General features: G+C 35.8%; 1 protein-coding gene across 3 annotated transcripts in view; it reads left to right on the forward strand.

Annotated features, from left to right (window-relative positions):
• The window catches only part of SEC24B (SEC24 homolog B, COPII coat complex component), a 93826-nt gene that overhangs the window by 42653 nt on the left and 26928 nt on the right, over positions 1-24245 (forward strand). For 2 of the 3 annotated variants that reach the window (XM_065877346.1, XM_065877347.1), the window contains 3 exons: positions 13589-13669; positions 16755-16966; positions 23330-23514. In XM_065877346.1, the coding sequence (XP_065733418.1) occupies positions 13589-13669; positions 16755-16966; positions 23330-23514 (478 nt within the window). The remainder of the gene's footprint in view (positions 1-13588; positions 13670-16754; positions 16967-23329; positions 23515-24245) is intronic. The other variant, XM_065877348.1, reaches the window with a different exon arrangement.

Consider the following 24245-nt stretch of genomic DNA (forward strand, 5'->3'; position numbering starts at 1 on the left):
ATTTGCTCTGTAAACAATCTGCTTAACTAAAAGTTTCCACTTCCTTTGCGTTTTTTAAATATTCAGATCCTTATGCATGATTTGAGGTGGTGGGTTGAAAATAGAGGGTTCCAGATGGAGAGTAATTTTTCTTACCTTAAAAATCTACATACCCATTTATCTTTCTGAATTTGGGGCAATTTTTTATTTTATATAATCTCAATCTTATAGAAGAGTGAAAGAAACTACCGTATACACTTTACCATTTTTGCCGCATTTGCTTCTCTCTATAAACATTTTTTCCTACGTCATTTGAAGGTGGAGATATCATGAACCTTTACCTCTAAATACTCCAGTATGTATTTCCTGACTGTAAGGACAGTGCCTTACATAACATAAACACAATACAGTTGTCAAGAAATTGAGCACTGTTGCAATAATATCTGTTACACAGTCCATAGTCAAATCTCAACAGTTGTCTCAGTAAGATCTTTTATAGCTGTTTCCATGGCCCAGGGTCATGCACTGAATTTAGTCGTCATTTCTGTTTAGATTCCTTCAACCTAGAACAGTCCCTTAACCTTTCTTTCTCTTTCTTGACTTTGACATTTTTGAATAATAGAGGCCAGTAATAGAGGCCAGTTATTTTGTAGAATGTCCCTCAGTTTGGGGTTATCTGGTGTGTACTTGTGATTAGATTCAAATCATGCATTTTCTGGCAAGATTACCACTGAAGTAATGTTGTATTCTCAGTACATTGTGTCCGAGGCACATGTTGTTGATTTACCCCCATATTGATGATGTTAACTTTGATCACTTGATTAAGATGGTGTCTGCCAGGTTTCTCAACTGTAAAGGTACTTCTTTTATCCATTGAAATTAATAAGTGATTTGTGGGGAAATTCTGTGATACTACGTAAATTTCCTGTTCTTTTTTTTAAACCATCACTCACTAGTTTTAACATTCATTGGCGATTTTCTAGTTCCAACGTTCCTTCTATATTTATGAGTTGAGGTTTCATTGTGAAGAAGAGCTTTCTCTTCTCCCTTGTTGATTGCTTTGGGTTCATATTGACTCATGGATTCTTATTTTATTCAGTGGGTAATAATCCATTACTGTCATTAGTTATTTTGATAGCAGCTTGTCCTGGCCAGTAGCAGCTCCTTCAAACTGTCTTTTTTAAATGTTCCCATGAATCTTTAAGCACTTATTTTAAGTACCTTAAGTCCTCGATAAGATGTTCCTAGCTCATCTTGTATTTGGGCTGCTGCAAGCCTGGGACAAACCATTTCCTTTAGTCCTGGTGCGTATAGTAGAGAAGGGTGTTTTAGAAACCAAGATGTGATTGTAATGTGTGGTCATTGCTAATGATGGGTCATTGCTCCCAGGTCCTGAATTATTATTATTATTTAATGTATATATTATTCAGATCCTACATATGTCTCACTTTTTAATCTCATGATCCTTATTTTACACATTTCAAAAATATGTTTTTTTTGCGTAATGTTATTTGTCAGCCTAAATTACTCCCGTTTTTGTTCTGCTTACAATTAGGTGCAGTGGTTAAAAACCCCTTTTCCTTAGACAGAACAAAAAATTGGAAAATCAAAAAGATTTAGCATTAATGGCTTTTCTCCTATCACCTTATCTTATTTTACTACTTTTTTCTTGAATATATTACAGATTAAAAATCCCTAAATTCTTAACTCACAGCATTTAGATTTTAATAATACCTAACATTTTTGAATACTTACTGTGTGCCAGATGCAGCACTAAAGAGCTAAAAGCTGTGGGGTTTTGTGTCATTTCTTCTAAATTCAGATCCTGACTTTGTCACTTATTAGTTTTGTGACCTTAGACAAGCTTCTTAAACTCATTGAGTCTCAATTTACTCATCTGTAAATGAGGAATAATAACAGTAACAATTACATATGGTCGTTTTGAGGATTGAAGGTATTCTTCGTAAAGAGCTTAGAACAGTGTCTGGCAAATGGTAAAATCTCTCAAAAAAAAAAAATTAGGTGTGGGCTTCCCTGGTGGCGCAGTGGTTGAGAGTCCGCCTGCCGATGCAGGGGACACGGGTTCGTGCCCCAGTCCGGGAAGATCCCACATGCCGTGGAGCGGCTGGGCCCGTAAGCCATGGCCACTGAGCCTGCGCGTCCGGAGCCTGTGCTCCGCAACGGGAGAGACCACAACAGTGAGAGGCCCGCGTACCACAAAAAAAAAAAAAAAAAAAAAAAAAATTAGGTGTCATTACTAACATTGAGAACATGTTTTTATCTCAATTTTTTCTTCTTAACAATCCTGCAAGGCAGAGATAATTGGCTCCATTTTTCAGATGAGTTGACTATGATCTGAACATGTACAGTAACATTTGTCTCTGGTCACACAACTCCTAAGTAGCAGAGCGGAGATTCAAACCGAGGTCTGTCTGCAGAGAGGTGTGAAGAGGATAGTCTTTATCTCCTAGTGAGAACACAAAGCCCTGGAATAGGTGGGAACTAAAGGGCACATGGCAGTGGTCACCATGGCATTTCTTACGTGTTGTCTTCCTCCTTTGCCTTTTTTATTACGCAGCAAAATAATGACTGGACTATGGACATTTTTACTAGGATCCTGGTGTTATCTCTTCATGGTTTGTAAAAAAAAAAAAAAGTCCTAGTTTTGTTGATTGCAAATTAAAGGGACATTCTAAGTGAGGGGAAAGAAAAAATGGAAAGAAAATCTAGCTTTAAAATGAATTTTATTTTATTTTTTAAATCCTGCTCAGTTACAGTATTTTTTTCATATGTAAAAAGGTAAAAGAATGCCTCAAATTGGTACGGAGATTACATATAAGTGTATCTGTCAAGTAGAGATTTTGGAATGCTTTATTTTTTAAGCATTTCAGTGGTATTCATTCCCTGTAATCATGAGATTTTTATGTGTTTAGTTTATGTGGATTATTCTCCAATTTTGGAAAAATTTATTAAGCAGTAATGAAATATCAACTAGCAAGCAGGTTTGGAAATCAGTGATAATCTTCTTTATAGTTATATTTAAAGTAACTATCCTCTTATTTTAGCTTTTTATTTATTAAAGCTTAGGGTTTCCTTGACAGCGGGTCTATCTAGGAGTCAAGTACACGGATATTTATCTAAAACTTTCAGTTTTAAAAGAAAATTTTGATTTCAGTTCTGATTTTACATTAAACCATCTAATTATATTTTTTTAAATTACATGCTACAAATAGGCTTCCTTTTTAAGGTTTCCTCATTAAATGCACACTTGGAAACTAAAATAGGATTTTGTACTAGAGACAGTCTTATGTTTTGTTGGCAGCTTCTAAAAGTTCAGAATTGTTGGAGAATAAACTTAAAACTTGAGCAGATAGCAAGCTATCAGGTTCCCATAATGGTTATATCTTAAATTCCTCACTAAGTTTATTGAGTCACAGGTATTCACTCCTTCAGTTGTTAGTGCTAGAGTGGACCTTTTATTAGTTTTAGATTCAGTACTGAAGACAAGTACCATCATACCTATACTAGTAAGGAATACTAACTTGAAAATGGGAGTGAAAGGGAGTAAGCAGTGAAATAAAGTGAAAGGGGAGAGTAAAAAATCAGAGATCAGTATCAGCCCTAGTCCCTGGGAGACACTGTCAGCTAATGTTCTGTCACCTGCTGTCCATACTCCCAGTGCCTTTCCTCTCGGGAGTTTTCAGGTTAGGAAGAGGCCAGAGGACAACAGGAAGCTCTCTCCCATGGCTCTGGTAATGTGACAGCTTGATTCTATATTTTATAAATGACGTTAGGAAAAAACTTCTGATTTTTTCATAATGAATTTTAAGGTGCTAGTCAATTTTTATTTGACTTTCAGACAGGCTAATAGTAATTATTCAGTGCCAGGTACTATGTCAAAGATAATAATATGTTTATGGTTTGCTTGGATATTTTAAAAGGTAATGTTGTATTTTGATACAGAACAAATTAAGTCAACTCCTGTAGATAACAGCACAGTATTGGCCTTATCTCTAACTTCCACAGAAAATTCTTTTTTTCTTAATTCAAGTATATAATATGGTATTGTTAACTGCAATCATTATGCTATACATTAGATCCCCAGATCCCTAGAACATGTATAGCTGGAAGATTGTACTCTTTGATCAACATCTTCCCTTTTCTTCTACCACTCCCCTACCCCCAGCCAAAGAAAATCCCTAAAAGGGTTCAAATCTATCTTTCTCTTTAACTGATATACTATGTGATTATTTTAACAAATAAATATCTTTCAACTAAATTCAATACATATTTAGTATACTTTTTAAATTTTAGAAATTGAATACATGTCCTAGGTCTGTGAAGGATATAAAAAGATATCCATGCCATTAAGAACAGTATTAGTTTCAGGGTTTTCAGTATTCATATACATTGAAAACAAAATGTGCTCATATGTTTGCAGATGATGCCTGTTCTAGCTTGCAAACATCATGTATATATAATTGCTATAGCTGGAAACTCCAACTCTGTGCAGTGGAAGAGGGCAGAGTATTAGGGCTATAGCAGAAGGAGATTTGGTACCAGTGTCCAGAGTTAGAATTCAGAAGGCACTTTCAAATAGAAATAGTGATTGGATGGTGATTGGATGTCTAGGCTAGCCCTAAAACTAATTAACTGAAATACTAAACATTTGCAAATGCTTTATTTTTTCCAGCCTGTCATAAATGTATAGTGTTTAATCAATAATATGGATTATGGGTTTTTTAAGAGTGCTTATGAAACAACTTGGGATAATAAATACCAGTTATTTCATTATTTCTTTGAAAAAGTGTATTCTGAGTTCTGAACAACCAATTTATAAACAGATTAATAATGCCCTATTTGTGAGCTTGATTAAAAACCCAAGAAGCTCACAGTCTGATTTGGAATATAGAACAAAATGATAGTGAGTCCTGTGTTAATCATAGTGTTTTATAGGAATACATAGGAGAATTTGGAACCAGATGTAGGGTGGGATGACAGGGAGGATTCTCCTGGAGTGGGGGCAGGGGAACCTAAACTGAATCTGAAAGAACTTGGAATTGGGCAAGTGAGGGATCTGGGGAAAGGCAGAGACACTTTTTGAAACAAAGCAAGACGCTTGAGAGAAGGTAGCATGTTTGGGGAACTTTAGTGAGTTTGGGACCTATGGTTTGCAGAGAGCAGTGGCAAGAAGAATTGAGTGAGGGTGAGTAGGATGGCTGGGTAAGATCTTTAAGAACCTTGCGTTTCCTAGTAAGGAGTTTGGATTTTATCTTGAAGGTAGTGAGAGGTCACTGAAGGAGTTTACATGAGAAAATAACATAACCAAACTTGCATTTTGGAAATGCAAATTGATTTTGCATTTACAGAAGAAATTGATTAGAGCTTGAAGCTTTTGGAATAAGCCAGTGAGAAATAAGAGTTCTTAGACTAAGGTAGAATGAAGATTGGAGGGCGGGGGAGAGTATTAACAGAGTATTACCGAAAGAAGAGAACCGTTTTTACAAATCAAAAGTAACTTGGTTCTCAGTGATAAATGTTAAGGAAAGTTTGGTTGAAGTCTGAGAGCAAACGATTAGCCTTATCCATCAGGAGGTTCTTGTCTTGGTCTTTCTTTTCCCCTCTTTTGTAGCACTGTTTTAGCATAGGAAGAGGGAAGAGAAAAAAAGAACATTTCCTGAGTCTCTGGCTAGTATCTGTTTAATTTATATCTGTTATAGCTGTTTAATCTTAACATTAGGCCTGTGGAGTAGGTGTTATAACATCTGTTTTTACAAATAAGGAATGGCTCAGAAATGTTAGGATTCTGGTCCATTTTCTCTCAACTGGTAAGTGGTAGAGATGGAATTTGACTTACAGTTTTCCCTGTTTTATACAAGATATGAGGAAGTGAAATCTCAAATTACCTGGTTAATTTCAAGTTGAACAATACTAGTAAGTAACTATATTAGACTTTGTTGACCCATAGAGAGAGAATGGCTTAAGTTTTTTTTAGAAGGCTTCAGTGCATCCTGTTTTTTTTCCCCCAACTTCACAGATTCTGAGCTAGTCATTTGACCTTACTCCTTACTTCCTCAGATTCAGCTCCCCCTCTTTTCTGACTTCCCCTTTTCTTCTCTCAACCTGTGACATAGAGCCAGTAAAAGAATGAGGGAAAATGTTTCCCAAGTATTACATTCATATTCACCCTCCGTTTGATCTCAGAATATTTGTTATCACTAATTGTACCGTGAAGTGACTAAGGCAAACTGGACCTATCAGAGGTTTTAAGAGTGGTGACAAGTACCAAAGCTTCTCATTTGACTAAAACTAGCTCGTATTTAGAAAGCAGTATTTTGCTTGGTATCTTTGTTCCAAATATCAATACAGTAGCATAGCTGCCTCTATATACTAATAATATGACAGGGAAGCAGATATCACCTGTGATTACAGTACAGCTTGAAAAGTACAGTAATTCGGGGTTAAGAAAATGTCCCTATATAGGAGAAGAAATGATTTCCATTGGCATGTCAGAAAGGTTTTAGGAAGGGTTTGAAATTTGAAGGATGAGTAGGAATTTGCCATGTGGAAAAAGAAAATCTAGGCTAACAGACCAATATGTACGGTACATAACACAAAAAATAGTGTATTGGGATGAAGAGTGAGAAGTTGGGTGTGACTGTGTCATAAGGTAAAAGAGGGAAGGTGGTACAAGAACAGGTGGGAGATGGAGGTGACAAGGAAAGTGGAAGACAAATTTTGAAGTTTTTTTTATGGCAGTATAAAAGCATTTAGACCTTATTCTATAAAATGGTAGGGGAACTAGTGAAGGTGTTTTTAAGCATGTTTAGAATATTGACATGTTTCATAATGTACCTTTTTAAAAAAAATCATTTTGATTTGTATTGGCAGTAATGGCGTAACCTAATTAGAATTAATCTGAACAATAAGTTTTAGCAAAGTTTGAGTCTGTTTAGTGTTTCATCTGGATTTATAACTTTTATTGTTGCTTTGATATTTTAACAAGTTCAAAATAGAGATTTGCATTTGTTCTTTTCTTCTGAAAGTGAATTTTAAAAACTTTTTAAATTTATTCAACTGCATTGGGTCTTAGTTGCAGCCGGTGGGATCTTTTGTTGCAGCGCGCAGGCTCTTCGTTGTGGCGCACAGGTTCTTCGTTGCTGTGCTCAGACTTCTCTCTAGTCGAGGTGTGCAGGCTCTCCAGTTGTGGTGCGCGGGCTCAAGAGCGCATGGGCTTGGTTTCCCCACAGCATGTGGGAATCTTAGTTCCCCGACCAGGGATTGAACCCGTGTCCCCTGCATTGGAAGGTGGATTCTTAACCACTGGACTACCAGGGAAGTCCCTGAAAGTGAATTTTATTTTATTCTTTTATTTATTTATTTTTAGTTTATTTATTTATTTTTACTTTTGGCTGCATTGGGTCATCGTTGCTGTGTGCAGACTTTTCTCTAGTTGCGGTGAGCGGGGGCTACTCTTTGTTGCAGTGCGCGGGCTTCTTATTGGGTGGCTTCTCTTGTTGCAGAGCACGGGCTCTAGGTGCGTGGGCTTCAGTAGTTGTGGCACCGGGCTTACTAGTTGGGGCTCGCGCGCTCTAGAGGGCAGGGTCAGTACTTGTGGCACATGGGCTTAGTTGATCCGTGGCATGTGGGATCTTCCTGGACCAGGGCTCGAACCCATGTCCTCTGCGTTGGCAAGCGGTTTCTTAACCTGTGCCATCAGGGAAGCCCTGAAAGTGAATTTTAAACTAGCAGGTTTCAAATTATCCAATAAATAAAATAGAATATTTCTATCAAATTAATACTTTAAAGTTTGTTACTATAGCATTATTATCTAAATGGGCAATATTTGTAAGCATTAATATTTGATTTGACATGGAAAGAAGAAGCTAAGCAGCATGATTAAGTAGTATGTATTGTGTACCTGTTAACCCTGTACTCCTAGTTTGTCCCACTCCCTTCTCCCCTTTAGTAACCATAAGTTTGTTTTCTATGTCTGTGAGTCTGTTTTGTTTTGGGGGTTTTTTCTTGTTTTTTTTTTTTTAATTTTTAAATTTAATTTTATATATTTTTTTATACAGCAGGTCCTTATTACTCATCAGTTTCATACACATCAGTGTATACATGTCAATCCCAGTCACCCAATTCAGCACACCACCCCCAGACCCCTGCCGCTTTCCCCCCTTGGTGTCCATACGTTTGTTCTCTACATCTGTGTCTCAATTTCTGCCCTGCAAACTGGTTCATCTGTACCATTTTTCTAGGTTCCACATATATGCGTTGATATACGGTATTTGTTTTTCTCTTTCTGACTTACTTCACTCTGTATGACAGTCTCTAGATCCATCCACGTCTCAACAAATGACCCAATTTCGTTCCTTTTTATGGCTGAGTAATATTCCATGGTATATATGTACCACATCTTCTTTATCCATTCGTCTGTCGATGGGCATTTAGGTTGCTTCCATGACCTGGTTATTGTAAATAGTGCTGCAGTGAACATTGGGAACATTGGAGTGCATGTGTCTTTTTGAATTATGGTTTTCTCTGGGTATATGCCCAGTAGTGGGATTGCTGGATCATATGGTAATTCTATTTTTAGTTTTGTAGGGAACCTCCATACTGTTCTCCATAGTGGCTGTATCAATTTACATTCCCACCAACAGTGCAAGAGGATTCCCTTTTCTCCACACCCTCTCCAGCATTTGTTATTTGTAGATTTTCTGCTGATGCCCATTCTGACTGGTGTGAGGTGATACCTCATTGTAGTTTTGATTTGCATTTCTCTAATTAGTGATGTTGAGCAGCTTTTCATGTGCTTCTTGGCCATCTGTATGTCTTCTTTGGAGAAATGTCTATTTAGGTCTTCTGTCCATTTTGGATTGGGTTGTTTTTGTTTTTTTAATACTGAGCTGCATGAGCTGTTTATATATTTTGGAGATTAACCCTTTGTCCATTGATTTGTTTGCAAATATTTTCTCCCATTCTGAGGGTTGTCTTTTCGTCTTGTTTATGGTTTCCTTTGCTGTGCAAAAGCTTTGTTTTATATATAGATCCATTTGTATTATTTTTTAGATTCCACATATAAGTGATATCTTATAGTATTTGTCTTTCTCTGTCTGACTTCACTAAGTATAATTTTCTCTAGGTCCATCCATGTTGCTGTAAATGGCGATATTTCATTCTTTTTTTATGGCTGAGTAATATTCTACTGTGTGTGTATATATATATAAATGCACACACACACACACACACACACACACACTCACTCACTCACTCACTCTACATGTCCTTAAGCTAATTGTCAGTTGATGGGCACTTGGGTTGCTTCCATGTCTTGGCTATTGTAAATAGTGCTGCTGTGAACATTGATGTGCATATATCTTTTCAAATTAGAGTTTTTATTTTTTCTGGATATATACCCCCAAGAGTGGGATTGCTGGATCATATGGTAGCTCTATTTTTACTTTTTTAAGGAACCCCCATACTGTTCGCCATAGTGGTCGCACCAATTTACATTCCCACCAACAGTGCATAAGGGTTCTCTTTTCTCTACACCCTCCCCAGCATTTCTTATTTGTAGACGTTTTATTGATGGCCATTCTGACCAGTGTGAGGTGATACCTCATTGTGGTTTTGATTTGCATTTCTCTAATAATTAATAATGTTGAACATCTTTTCATGTGCCTGTTGATAATCTGTATGTCTTCTTTGGTGAAATGTCTATTTAGGTCTTCTGCCCATTTTTTTGATTGGGTTGTTTGGTTTTTTTTGGTACTGAGTTATATGAGCTGTTTGTGTATTTTGGATATTTAACCTAGTGTTGGTCTCATCGTTTGCCAATTTTTTTCTCCCATTCTGTAGATTGTCTTTTCATTTTGTTGGTGTTTTCCTTTGCTGTGCAAAAGCGTTTAAGTTAGATTAGGTCTCATTTGTTTATTTTTGCTTCTATGGTATTTTTTTTAATTTTTTAATTTTATTTTATTTATGTTTTTATACAGCAGGTTCTTATTAGTCATCAGTTTTATACACATCAGTGTATACATGTCAATCCCAATCTCTCAGTTCATCCCACCACCACTACCACCACCCCCGCCACTTTCTTCCTTGGTGTCCATACGTTTGTTCTCTATGGTATTTTTATAATAACTTTATTGAGATATAATTCACTCATTTAAATTTAAACAAAGTTCTGCAACCATCACTGTGTAATTCTAGAACATTTTCTTCACCTCAAAGTAGAAACTCCATGTTTTAGCAGTCACTTCCTATTCTTGTCCCCCTTCATACACGCATGCACACATACACGCACTAATCTACTAATCTACTTTTTGTTTTTATAGATTTGTCTGTTTTGAACCTTTCATATAAATAGATCATATACTATTTGGTTTTTGTGACTGGCTTCTTTCTCAGCATAATGTTTTCAAGTTTTATCCGTGTTATGGCATGTATCAGTCCTGTGTTCCTTTCTATTGCTAAATAATATCTTATTGTGTGGATATATATCACATTTTATTTACCTGTTCGTAAGTTGTTGGACATCTGGGTTGTTTCCACTTTTGGGCTGTTATGCGTAATGCTTCTGTGAGCGTTCATGCATAACTCTTTGTGGGGGTGTATGTTTTCATTTCTCTTGAATGGAATTGCCAGGTCATGTGATAACTGTTTGGCGCCTTTTGAGAAGCTGTCGGACTGTTTTTCAACATGGCTACAACATTTTACAATCTCGTGGAGGCTTCCATTTCTCCACATCCTTGCCAGAACTTTCTGTTATCTGTCTTTTGAATTACAGACATCCTAGTGGATGTGAAATGGTATCTCACTGTGGTTTTGATTTTTATTTCCAGAATAGCTAGTGATGTTGAGCATCTTCTCATGTGCTTATTGGCCATTGGTTTATCTTTTTTGTAGAAATGTCTGTTCAGATCCCTTACTCATTTTAATTTGGTTATTTGTCTTTTTATTGTTGAGTCATAGAGTTCTGTAAATATTTTGCGTATTAGACCTTTATTAACTAGATACATGATTTGCAAATATATTCTCTCATTCTGTGGGTTATCTCTTTATTTTCTTAATGATATCTTTGGAACACAAAAGTTTTTAATTTGATGAAGTCCAGTATATCTAATTTCTTTCTTTTGTTGCTTGTGCCTTTGGTGTCATATCTAAAAATCCATTGCCTAACCGAAGGTCATGAAGATTTACTCCCATATTTTAAGAGTTTTAGCACTTACATTTAGGTCTATGATCCATTTTGAGTTAATTTTAGCATAAGGTGTAAGGAAGGGGTCTAACTTCATTCTGCTGCATGTGGATATCTAGTTGTTCCAGCACAGTTTGTTGAAGGGAATATTCTTTCCCCATTGAGATGTCTTGGCATATTGGTTTGGTTTTGTTTTGAGGTGAAATCTACATAACATAAAGTAAACATTTTAAAGCACACAGTGGCACTTAGTATATTCACTATGTTGTGCAGCCACCACCTGTCTCTGATTCTGTCATTTGGGTTGTCATGCAGTCACCACTTCTGTCTAGTTCTACCTTTGTAAATGTAGTGAACTTGATAAAACTAAACATTTTCATCTTCCTAGAAAAGAACTCTATACCCATTAAGCAGTAACTTCTCATTTCCCCCTCCTCTCGGCCCCTGGCAACCACCAATCTACTTTCTATCTCCAGAGATTTACCTATTCTGGATATTTCATATAAATCAAATCATTCAGTGTGTGACCTTTTGTGTCTGGCTTCTTTTGCTTAGCATGTTTTCAAGGGTCATTCATATTGTAGCCTGTATCAGTACTTAATTCCTTTTTATAGCTGAATAATATCCCATTGTATAGATATACCACATTTTGTTCATCCATTCATCTCTTGGTGAATATTTGGGTTTTGGTGTATTGTTTTTTAACGCTGTTACTTCAAGACTTTTGACCTTGTGTATCAGCATTCTTCTTTAGTTATAAATTCACAAATACAAGGAAAAGGAAGAGCCATTACTTCCCATTCTTAATTAAGAGTAATGACCTATATATGCAACAATATTCTATTTACCACAAAGAAAGCACTTGGTATGTATTAGTGTCTTTCACCTATTATTTATTTTATAGCCTTCATGTTTTGTAAGTTGCTTCATAACCAGTCTCATCTAAGCATCACAAGAACATTAAAAAGCACACAAAGGGCATTTTAAAAATTGTTCTCATTTTGCGAGAGAGAGTATTATGATGATTGTCACTTACCCAAAGTTATTTAGCAATTAAATGACAGAGTCTAATGTAACTACAGCCGTTTGCCTCCAGATCATGTTACTGATAACAAAATGTTTCTACACAAAAAATTTTAGCTATTATGCCCTGAGTCAATACACTGAGTTCTTGTAGTTAACCAAAATTATTCAATGGAAGATAGTTATGCATATCTATTCTTTCTATATCACAGTTGAAAATTTACCTAAAATATAGTTTAAACCCGGTTATAATATTGGTGTTAAGAGCCAGGGATAACCTCTGTACTACAGAATTTTATATTCTGGTGAAAAAGACCAAGATCTTTAACAAAAGAGCGAGGCTGTGTGCGTTTTCAGTTGGTTTTGTTTTTTTGTTTTTTTTTTGCGGTACACGGGCCTCTCACTGTTGTGGCCTCTCCCGTTGTGGAGCACAGGCTCCGGACGCACAGGCTCAGCGGCCATGGCTCATGGGCCCAGCCGCTCCACGGCATGTGGGATCTTCCCGGACCGGGGCACGAACCCGTGTTCCCTGCATCGGCAGGCGGACTCTCAACCACTGCGCCACCAGGGAAGCCCCGTTTTCAGTTTTATTCATTAGTATATACTCTAGTGTATCTACCTATGTTAACTGTAGGCTCTCAATAAAATATTTGTTAAGTGAATGAATGAGAGAAATACATGTTCTACCAGCTGTGTGACACCACTACGTTTTATCGTAAATGGCCACTGAATATTCCCGTTAGTCTTTCAAGTTTTGAACGAATACATGTAATAAAAATTCTTATAATCTAACACATATTTGTTAGAGTACCTTTTATTTTTGTTACCTTATTAAATATGGCAGGTACTGTTTAATCTTGATTGAGCAGATGAATAAACCGAGGCATAGAAAAGCTTAGTAACATGCTAGGTAGCAACCCAAGCCATAGATTCCTCTCTTATGAAGGTTTCATACAGCTATGCTGAGTTATAAAAGTAATTAAGATTTAATTATCTTAAAATAACGTGATAGTGATATAGGGTATTTAATAGCTTGTGATTTGGTAGATCCAATGTTTGAGATGTGATTTTATTAACATTTCTATCAATCTAAAATTGATGTTTGTGTGTTTGACTACTTTGAAAGTTGTGTATCTTTTCTTTAAGATGCCTTCATGTGTGTCTGCTTAAATTTTATCAGCTCCGTATTCTTCCCACTTTCACCCCCTGTATTATCAGGAATTTATGTATGGTTTTTTAAATGTCATTAAACATCAGTCATTTCATGTTTTTAGGATCAGGAATTTTCCTAGATCAGCAAAACATCTTTTTCAAAATTGCCAAAGGTTGCTTTAAGATACGTTGTCATTTTAAACTTAGTAGATATTTTGGTTTTCCTTTTAGGTGTTGACAGCTCTTCTACCACAAGCAGTGCTTCTCCAATGCCCAACAGTTATGATGCCCTAGAAGGAGGCAGCTATCCAGGTAATTTGTTTTGTTCATATTTGATGTTTATTTGAAAAGTTACTGACCATCAATTACTTCAAACATGAACATGTACTATACATAATTAGCAGACTATATTTTTAACAGAAAAAAAGGGACATTTTCCTGGTTTTCTCAGCCTTAATTTAATGGTGTAATTGTCACATAACAACTGTGGATGCTGTTTTTGGGAGGCCAAGGAAATTTATTATTTGATTTTTGCTACCATGCTCTTTATCTTTTTCCTCTTTCTAAAAGACTTAATACTGAATAATTTTTCTCTTCTTTTCCCTTCTTTTTTATGCTAATAATTCCTTAAATAAATTTTATATTTCTGTTCTCATGCTTAGGTCCTTGAATTTCTTCCAGCTAGCCTCTGAATATAAATAGTCTTTGACTCTTTACTCCCCCTATGGCTCCTGGCTGCCTCCACCAGGTAAATAGATTAACCAACTTGGGGGTAGGTTTTGGAGGCATTACTTTTAACCATATCTGGAAGTAACTTTGGTCATATGTAGGAACAGGAGTGGTGGATAGTGTTTTAAAAAATTACGAACTGAACTTCTATAATGATTAGTTATTTCATTATAGCATCTTGTGCTGTGATCTTCCTTATTTGCCTGTCTCCTGTCACCAACAGCCTGACAACCACACCTGACCTCCTTCTTTGTCTTTTCTTTCTAATGATTCCAAACTTTAGGATTAACAGAACAAGTAATTTTGCTCTTCGCTTTATTTCTTATCATGTTGTTAATTATCCAGGATGAAGCTTAATTGAAGTTGGAGTGTGCTGGACTTCACACACCATCTTGCTATCACTGTTCTATGAGTCAGTAGAAAACTTTAATCTTCTCAGCTTAGTACAGAGTTCCCTTTTAACATTTCAAGAATACTTAAATAAGCTACTCAGTCTTTTGTGGTTAAGGGTTCTTTCCCTAGGGATCTCTGTGTGTGTGTGTGTGTGTGTGTGTGTGTGTGTGTGTGTGTGTGAGAGAGAGAGAGAGAGAGAGAGAGAGAGAGAGAGTGTGTGTGTGTGTAAAAAGTTGTGGACCATTCCAAAAGCAGTTACCATTGTCAAAATATTCTAGAAGAGTTACTTCATTCACTAAAAGATGAATACTATTTATTCAACTATCATATTTCATGAGCTTCAAATTAACCTGAAATAAAACATCTAATGTGGTATAGTTAAAAGATGATGGCCTTGGAGTTAGACCTTGCTGTGTTTATCTGTATTCATTTAATCAACAAATCTTAATCTTGTTATGAACTGTGCTTTGGCAGTAAGTGAATAACCTTAGGTAAATTTTCTAGCTATTTTATACTGCACCAAAATTAAGGAAAGCTATGAACATCTATCACAGTAAGATTAACTGAATTAAGTCTATGTGTCAGGTACTAGGTTGATCTTAGGGACTACAGAAATGTATGAAATACTGTCCTTTTCCTAAAAAGGGTGGGAAAAGTTTTAGACCCCCATGTTTAGGACTCCAGTTCTTCACTTCTTAAGCTGATGACTGTTGTCATGTTAAGAGACCTTTCTACTTACAGTCCCATCACAGTGAGGAGAGACAAGCAGGAAATCTAAGTATATGACACTGCATTGACGCTCTAGTCCTTTTAAGAAGTCTGGGAAGTTACCAGAAAGCCAGTAAGCCAGTGCTTGCCTAATTAGCACAAGACAATAGACAGCAGAATGTCTAGGAAGGTCTCTTCAAAATGAGAGTGAAGAGAGTCAGTAGAAAGATGATTCCTCAATAAACTTTGAAAAAATAAATTTAAGTCAGATGCTTTTAAGAACATATTTTCTTTTTGCAGAGTCTGATTGCTGGTGAAGAATATAATTTTTATATGAAAATATACAGTGAAATACAGTGACATGAGAGATTAAAATACACATGTACTTTAGATTTGACTTTTTGTTGTTGTTATTCTTGTACATGGTGATAAAATTTTCTACAGTTTTCTTGCCCCAGTTTTAATCAAATTTTAGTTTCTGTTTTAAATTTAAATAAAGAAAGAACATTCATTCATTACATTTTATTTGGCCTCTACTACATACCAGACATTGTTCTAGGAGCTGGACACTATTCTAGACTGTCTTTCATACTTTCATTTTTGCCTCTGCCAATAAAGCAGACTTCTAGGGGATTGTGGTAATATGCCACTCCTTCCATGGACTTTTTTTTTTAATAAATGTCAGGGTCAGATAAAAAGGCAAGTTAGAGCAAAGAGTAGTTGACACTCTTTTTGTTTTTTTTAATTTATTTTATTTATTTATTTTTGGCTGCATTGGGTCTTTGTTGCTGTGCGTGGGCTTTCTCTAGTTGCAGCGAGCGGAGGCTACTCTTTGTTGTGGTGTGCGGGCTTCGCATTGCGGTGGCTTCTCTTGTTGCGGAGCACGGGCTCTAGGCATGCAGGCTTCAGTAGTTGTGACATGCAGGCTCAGTAGCTGTGGCTCGTGGGCTCTAGAGCGCAGGCTCAGTAGTTGTGGCGAACGAGCTTAGTTGCTCTGCAGCATGTGGGATCTTCCTGGACCAGGGCTCGAACCAGTGTCCCCTGCATTGGCAGGCGGATTCTTATCCACTGCGCCACCAGGGAAGCCCGACACTCTTTTTATTGCTTTGCTTTGTCTTCTGCTTCTTAGCGCCATTTCTGCTGAGAGAATAAAAGGAAAAATAACTGTATTTTTAATATACATAAATATATATTTATATTATATGGTACGTGGTGGTATATATATTTAATATGCATAAATATAAAGGTCTTATCTGTTAGAAATACCAATTGAAGTAATTGTCAATGAAATGGTACAAAATGGGGTTTTCTTGTAAATACGTGTTAAAAAAAAAAGATGGGGTAGGAACATGTGAAACATGATTAGCAAAATACTGATGAATATTAAAGCTGAGTAATGGATATATGGGGTTTATTGTTCTATTTTCTCTACTTTTGTGTATGTTCAAAATTTCTCATAATAAAAAAGTTTTAACAAAAAGGGAGATGCCAAAGGCTATGGCTCAGCCAAGAGTATTTGTGGAGTCCCGACTTTCAGTTGTCAACACCATGCTTTTCCCTTTGCTAGACATGCTTTCCTCATCGGCAAGCAGCCCTGCTCCTGATCCCGCTCCTGCCCCTGCTCCAGCTCCAGCTGCTCCTCAGCCTTCAAAAATGGCCAAGCCATTTGGGTATGGTTATCCAGCTCTGCAGCCTGGATATCAGAATGCTGCAGCACCACTTAATTCCGGAGTGCCGCCCGGTAGCCCAGCGTATTCTGGATTCCAGCAGTATGCTCAGGTATGTATTTAGTCATAAAAAGAAAATCATATAAAAATTGTGAAACTATTATCAATTCTGACAAATCCCTGTTGATTCAAATGGATCATAGGTATGAATACAGGTAAGTCTAGATCAAACATACATAGAATTTGATTCCAGTTTGTGTGTGTGTGTGTGTGTGTGTGTGTGCGCGCGTGCACGCGCATGCGTACATAGAAGAAGATAAAAGGTATTACTGTGATTTTTCTTTTCTGCATTGTACTTCTATTTTTCAGGGGCTCTGCAATGTACAGGTATTAATTTTATGATCGGGAGATTAAAGTAAATGTTATTTTAAATTCTGTATTACTAAGCTGGCTTTCTCTTCAAAAAATGACATGGTATAAGTGTGGTTTGGGATTTTGGCCTCAGTTCTTAACTTGAAGAACTCTCGGTGACATATAACTGAAATTGGTAAAAGCCTCCATACACATGCATGCTCATTAATACATTTGTTCATAATTACTGCTATGACCTCTTTTGATATGACCCTTCTTGGAGTTACCTGTTAAATACCATATCAGTTTAATAGGACAATAAGTATTTTACATTTATATTTATTGGGAAAAAAATAAAATATAAGGAAACGATTTAAATGGCAAAAGCATTCTACTTACAATAAAAAACTGCTCATAGTAGACTCACCTTACAGAAATTTCATCTGGTGGTGAACTGATGAAAATTAGAGGGGAAATAAGAAAACCATTTGTTTCTGGAATTTAATCTTAGAATTAAAGCACAGAAGAAAGAAGGAAACTGGGAGAGGCACTGGAGAAATGTGGTTGGTTAGTACAGATTTCCCTGCCTTCCATTTTGTTAGATTTTCTTTATGACTTTATTGGTCCAGATGGAACACCACTATTTCAGGGTAACTGAGCAATAATGATTTAAGCACATAGCTAGGATGTGCTTTTAAATTCTTACCTGTGTACTAAAAAAAAGGTTATAGATTTTAATCTAATCTTAACATTAACAAGCTAATTTTAAAAGCAGCCATTTATTTTTGAATCCTAGTTAGAATATTTTAATTTAACTTTTAGCAGCTTTCTATAGTAAAATTGAAATGCCTTTAAATGTTGCATTTAGTATAACCCCAGTGGGAGGGTTCTGAAATCTAAGGGCTTTCTTTGTGTTCATTTATTTATGATGACCTTTATTAAGTAGTGGGAAACCCCAATGGCTCCCCTTTGAGGAAGAAAAAAACTTAAAATTAGTTTTTCAGGGTAGAAAAACAGGTAAAAAGTTGATGTTTAAAAATGAAAATAAAAAATAGAAAAATATTTTAGTGAATATGTAAAAAACCAGATACAGATACCGTATGGCTTTTTTTTTAACCAAAAAAAAAAAAAAATGTGCATGATCAACTGTAGGAAAATGCAGATAAGCAAAAAAGAAGAAAATAAATATCAATCAATACACCCACCATCAAGATACAAAAGTAACAGTTGGAGGCTATCCTTCTGGGTTTCTTGCTGTATGCATTTGCAGGAGAAAGCCAGTAAAGAAGCTGGTCATGTAAATGATTTATTTACACAAACAAATAAGCTGATAAATATGGGCATTGTTTTGCATTTTTTTAAAATCCTTGAACAGCATAAGAGGAAACCTTTCTATATTATTACATATCCTTCATCTGATAACTGCATAACATTTTATAATCACCCAGTCTGCCACTATTGGGCATAACTTGAGTGTCAAAATCAAAATATACACCTGTGCACAAATCTTGTGCCTTTGTCTCATTATTTCCTTAGATGAAATCTCTTCAGGTGAAATTAGTGAATCATAGCACCTAATTTTACCAGTCTTTAGAATTTCTCTCTACTTATTCATTCAGTGAAAACTTAACTGAGTTTCTACTGTGTGGCAGCCCTACTCTAGGCACTGAGGTTACGAGAGGAAGCTAAGTGAACAAAACAGAGTTCCCTCTCTCAAGCAACTTGGTGGGAAGGCAGGGCCAATGGGACAGTAAGTAAGTAAAGCAATAAATTAACAAACTAGTTTCAGGGACTTCCCTGGCAGTCCAGTGGTTAAGACTTTGCCTTCTAGTGCAGTGGGTGCGGGTTCGATCCCTGGTCAGGGAGCTAGGATCCCCATGCCTAGTGGCCAAAAAACCAAAACATAAAACAGAAGCAATATTGTAACAAATTCAATAAAGACTTTAAAAAATAAAAACAAAAACAAGCTAATTTCAAATAGTTACAAGTGCTATGAATCAAGAGTAGTGGAAGAAATTGCAGGGGTTGGGTATAAAGAGTAAACAGTCAGGAAGGCCCTCATTATAGAAGTTATGTTTGACTTAATATTTGAATGACAGGAAAAGCCAGACATGGAAAAATCTGGGGGTAGAGGATTTCAGGCTAAGGAAACATATATACAGAAACGTTAAGGCAGGAGCAACTTTAACATGTTCTAGGACCAAAGTCCCAGTGTGGCTGGAACTCAGCAATGGGAAGAATAATAGGAATGAGATCAGAGAGCTAGGGAAGAACCATAGTCAGAAGCTTGGATTTTACATCAAGTGCAAAGGGAAAACATAAGAGATTTTATTTAATGGAATAAAATCTGATTTATGTATTTAGAGACTCATTTGGCTACTATGTGAAGAACGGATTAGGGCTGGGAGTATTTGAAAAGATAAAAATGGAAACGGGGACAAATGGAAGCTTTGCCATCATCCCAGAAATAGATGATTGTGCTTTCTTCTAAGGTGGTATTGGCAGAGGTAGTGAAAAGTGGATGGATAAGGGATATCTTTTGACTTATTGATGGATCGGATGTGGTGGGTGAGAGAAAGGAAGCATCAAGGATAACACTTAGGTTTTTGGCAGGGCATCTGGATAGAGGGTAGTGTATTTACTTAGATGGTAAAGACAGAGGAATAGTTCTGGGAATAGGAATCGAATTGGCCATATTAAGTTAGAATACCTAACAGACATCCAAGTGGAGATGTATAGTAGACATTAGTTGATCAGTATTTGGTGGTCAGGTATGGAGAAATAATGTACCAATTTATATTCCTAGCAAAAGTGTCTTTGCCTACTTTTCCATATTACTAAATATGTCAAGTATTATATTTTATAAGAAAAAATATTATTTTCATAATTATTAGTTATTTGTGTTACTTTACTGAAATCCCTGTTCATATTTTTTCACCATTATTCTATTCAGGTTCTTCTAGTTTGTAACATTTTTGTCTAATAATATATTGCAGTTTTTTCCCCCAGCTTGACACTTGTTTTTAATTTTAATGTTTTTTTTCTTAATTGGAGAAATGTTTAATTTTATAGTCATATTATAATTTCTTTTGTTTTTAACTTTGTATCTTTTTTTTTTTTTTTTTTTTGCGGTATACGCGGGCCTCTCACTGTTGTGGCCTCTCCCGTTGCGGAGCACAGGCTGCAGACGCGCAGGCTCAGTGGCCATGGCTCACGGGCCTAGCCGCTCCGCGGCACGTGGGATCTTCCCGGACCGGGGCACAAACCCGTGTCCCCTGCATCGGCAGGCAGACTCTCAACCACTGCGCCACCAGGGAAGCCCATTTACCTTTGTATCTTTTAAAAGTCTTTTCAATCTTAAGATTAGGGAAAAATTCCCTCTCTATATATTTTTTTACTTTGGTGATTTCACTTTTTTGCATCTTTTAAGGTTTTGTTTTGGTACATAATGTAAACAATAAATCTCATTTCTCCCCCCCATATATATTCAATAGTTAGCTCTAATTTCACTGACATTTATTAAATAATCTATCTTTCCTCATTGATTAAATATTCCACCCTTATTTTGTATCCTAAATTCTTAAATTTAAATTCTTATATTCTAAATTCTTATCTTAAACTTGGGTCTGTTTGAGGTTTTCTTTTATACACTGTTACTGATCCATGTAATCATTTTTGTCTCCTCCTTTACAGCTCTACTGAAAACTGAAAGAATCTCTAGTATTATACAGTTTTGGTTGTTTTTCCTTAGGATCATCAGCTTCAGTTACTGTCAACAGTTTGTTATACTTATTTGACCTATCCTCTACACACACAGACACACACACACACAGACACACACACACACAGACACACATACACACACACCCCTACCTTTTCTTACTGAGGGCTTTAAAGCTAATCCTGGGCAAGGGGAGGCAGGGAGATGGAAAAGATAATTTCTTGCAAACCACAATACCACTATCATATCCAACAAAATTAACAATAATTTCTAAATGTTGTTTAAAATTCAGTCCATATTCAGATTTGCCCGACTGTTTCAGTATTGCTCTTCTGTAGTTGGTTTGTTCAAATCAGGAGCTAAGCAAGACTTACTAATTGCATTTGCCTCTTAATTCTCTTTTTAATTTAAAAACAAAGCTCCACCCCCATTTTTTGTGCCTTTGAACCTTTGAAAAACCTGGGTCTCTTGTCCTGTAGAATGTTCCACATTCTGAATTTGGCTGATTGCTTCTTGTGGTGTCATTTAACTCATTCCTCTGTTCCATTTTCTATGTATTAGAAATTAGATCTAATGGCCCAATTATAGTCAGGTATATTACTTCATTTATTTATTTCCCTAAGTCAAAATACAATATATTTTGGTTCTGTGTACATCATAATAATACTTGGTTGTCTCACTTTTAGTGGTGTTAGGATTGATTAGTGAGTTCATATGGTGACAACCTGATCTTTTTATTGTGAGGTTCCTCATTATGCTTTCATCCAGTGGCTTTATCATCTACTGATATCTGTTTATCATCTATTCCAGATGACCATTACCTGTATCATTTATTTCCATATGGGTTGTAAAATAGTGATTTTCCTGACTTTATCATTTTGCACTGATTAGCTGGAATTCTGCAGTACATTCACATAATGGAGTGATCAATAACTACAAAAAAGAATGTGGAAAATCTCTATATACAGACATAGAGTTATTGCCAGGACTTTTTTTTTTTAGGTGAAAAAAGGGGTCATATTTAGAGCAGTGTATATATTAGTTTATATTTGTAGATGCAGACAATGGAAGATTAAACCAAAAACTAATAAAAATAGTTATTTAGGGGGAGGGATCAAGAGTGAAACAAGATATCTCTGAATTATTGTAAAGTTTTGACATTAGAATTAGGTAAATTTTGTTTACTCAAAAAGATTATTAAGTGGATAAAAAGATGAAACGCAATCCTTAAAAATTAAAATCAAACGAAAACAAGCAAACCAGTTAATCAAGTTGGATACATTCTGATATAGAAAAAAAAGTATTGTTCTAACTAATCTTAAAACTCAGTATTTTGTATGTTCTCAATGGGAAATAATCCAAGGACAAAAAGAACTACAAAGAAATCTTTAATAACTTTACATTTATAATATTAGTGTTGTCATTTTGGAACTATTTTAATATATTGTAGGATAAAACAAATAAGTAAGGCTGTTACCATTAGGAATCAAGATTTTCAGCAAAAGAGAAGAGAGATGCAGGCATAAAATCAAAAAAGTTAAATTAAAACACCATCATCTTAAATTTGAATTGGAAATGTCAATGTGAACTGATTATTCTTTTTCTTCTATTTAAAAATGTATTATGTTTTCTATCTCTACGTATTGTAGAAGTCTGGAAGTAATAACAGCACACTAGCAGTAAACACCCTTATTATCCAGATTATGGTCTCTAGGTACCATCCTTACTTAAAAGGAACCAAGAATCCTTTTTGGATAAATGATTAATTTGGAGTCTGAAGGAGGAATGGTACAAAATGTCATGCCAGAAAGCAAGGAAGCTAACAAAGGCAATGGGTTCATATCAAAAGGACACTGGGGTCAGCTTTAAGGGGATCTCACTGGCCAAAGATTGGGCAGTTTGGCCATCAAAGTGAATACTAACTAATTCGTTAAGTCACTTTGAGTTAATAAAAGGCATGAATTCAGAATAATACTAAAAATGTAAAGGAAAGCAAAAAATAAGCAAAGCAGAACTCATTGAACATCATTGTCATTTCTATGGCATCAGCACATTCTGAAAATTGAAAAAACTTTAAAAACAAGCATTTACCCTGCTTTTCCAGTAAGAAAGATATTCAGAGAAACCAAATTCTTGATGTTGAAAAAAGCATTATTTAAATTTTGTTGTGGAGTTTAATCATGCAAATAAGGTTTAAATTTATTCAACATTTTTGCTTTGAGTTTTTTCAGGAGTGCTTTATACTGAGCTGTCCTATTAAGTTATTTTACTGTTACAAAGCCAGATTTAAATTTTTTTTTATCTTCTTGCTTTTCTGTATGTTAACATCCTATATATAGATAATAAATTTTATTCATGTTTGTTAACATTGTTCTTTTGTTTTGCTTTGAATTGCCTTTTCAGCAGTATCCTGGTATGAACCAGCTGTCCTCCAGTCTGGGAGGTTTGAGTCTTCAGAGTTCTTCACAACCAGAAAGTTTGAGACCTGTAAACCTTACTCAGGAGAGAAATATTTTACCCATGACTCCTGTTTGGGCTCCTGTACCTAACTTGAATTTAGACCTCAAAAAATTAAACTGTAGCCCAGAGTAAGTATTTAATTTATAACCTTTAGTAAGTAAAACCTTGTCAAAAACATTGTATGACTTTCAAAAATAGTAAAAGTACTATGGTATTAATTCCTTGATTGGAAGTTTTGTTAATGTGAACTCTTGTAAATTAGTTTGTATAGAAATTCTAGATGTAAAATTCAATTTAGGTCATTGGATCCTGTCCCCATCTCTGTCGCCATCCAATCTCATTCCCTATCATCTAATGCTAGGAAAATTTTTTTCTATTTTAGTGAAGTGTTTTAGGAACCCAAATCTAACTACATTTTGTTTCTTAAATTTCTTTTTCCTCACTTTTCACCAGTAGTAACTTCTGATGTCTTTTAAATAAGGTGAAATCTTTAAAATTTTATGCACTTCAGTCTCTGCTTGAAAAGGATACAAACGTCATTTGTGTAATCCCAAGAACAGGTTTAGATAAATAATTTTTCTCTGAATTTTCTTTTCCCATTCAGTGTAGAATGAGAAGACCATTGCCCCCAGGCATATTTATCCAGCCTGAATTTAGATTTGGATTTTCTTTATTGAATATTTCCTCACCTTATGGAGAAGTTTACCTGGCAGCCTCCATCTGGTGGCCACAAACCCCTGGTGTATCGTCTGGGTGGATGAGCTCTGTTACTTACCTCATAGTGCCCCCAAAACCAAAAGTTCTCTGTTATTACCTGCTTTCCTTTCTTCTGTCTCCTAAGAATAGGATATTCCTCTGC

The sequence above is a fragment of the Phocoena phocoena genome, chromosome 5, assembly GCF_963924675.1.
Source record: "Phocoena phocoena chromosome 5, mPhoPho1.1, whole genome shotgun sequence".
In the NCBI taxonomy this organism is placed as follows: domain Eukaryota; kingdom Metazoa; phylum Chordata; class Mammalia; order Artiodactyla; family Phocoenidae; genus Phocoena; species Phocoena phocoena.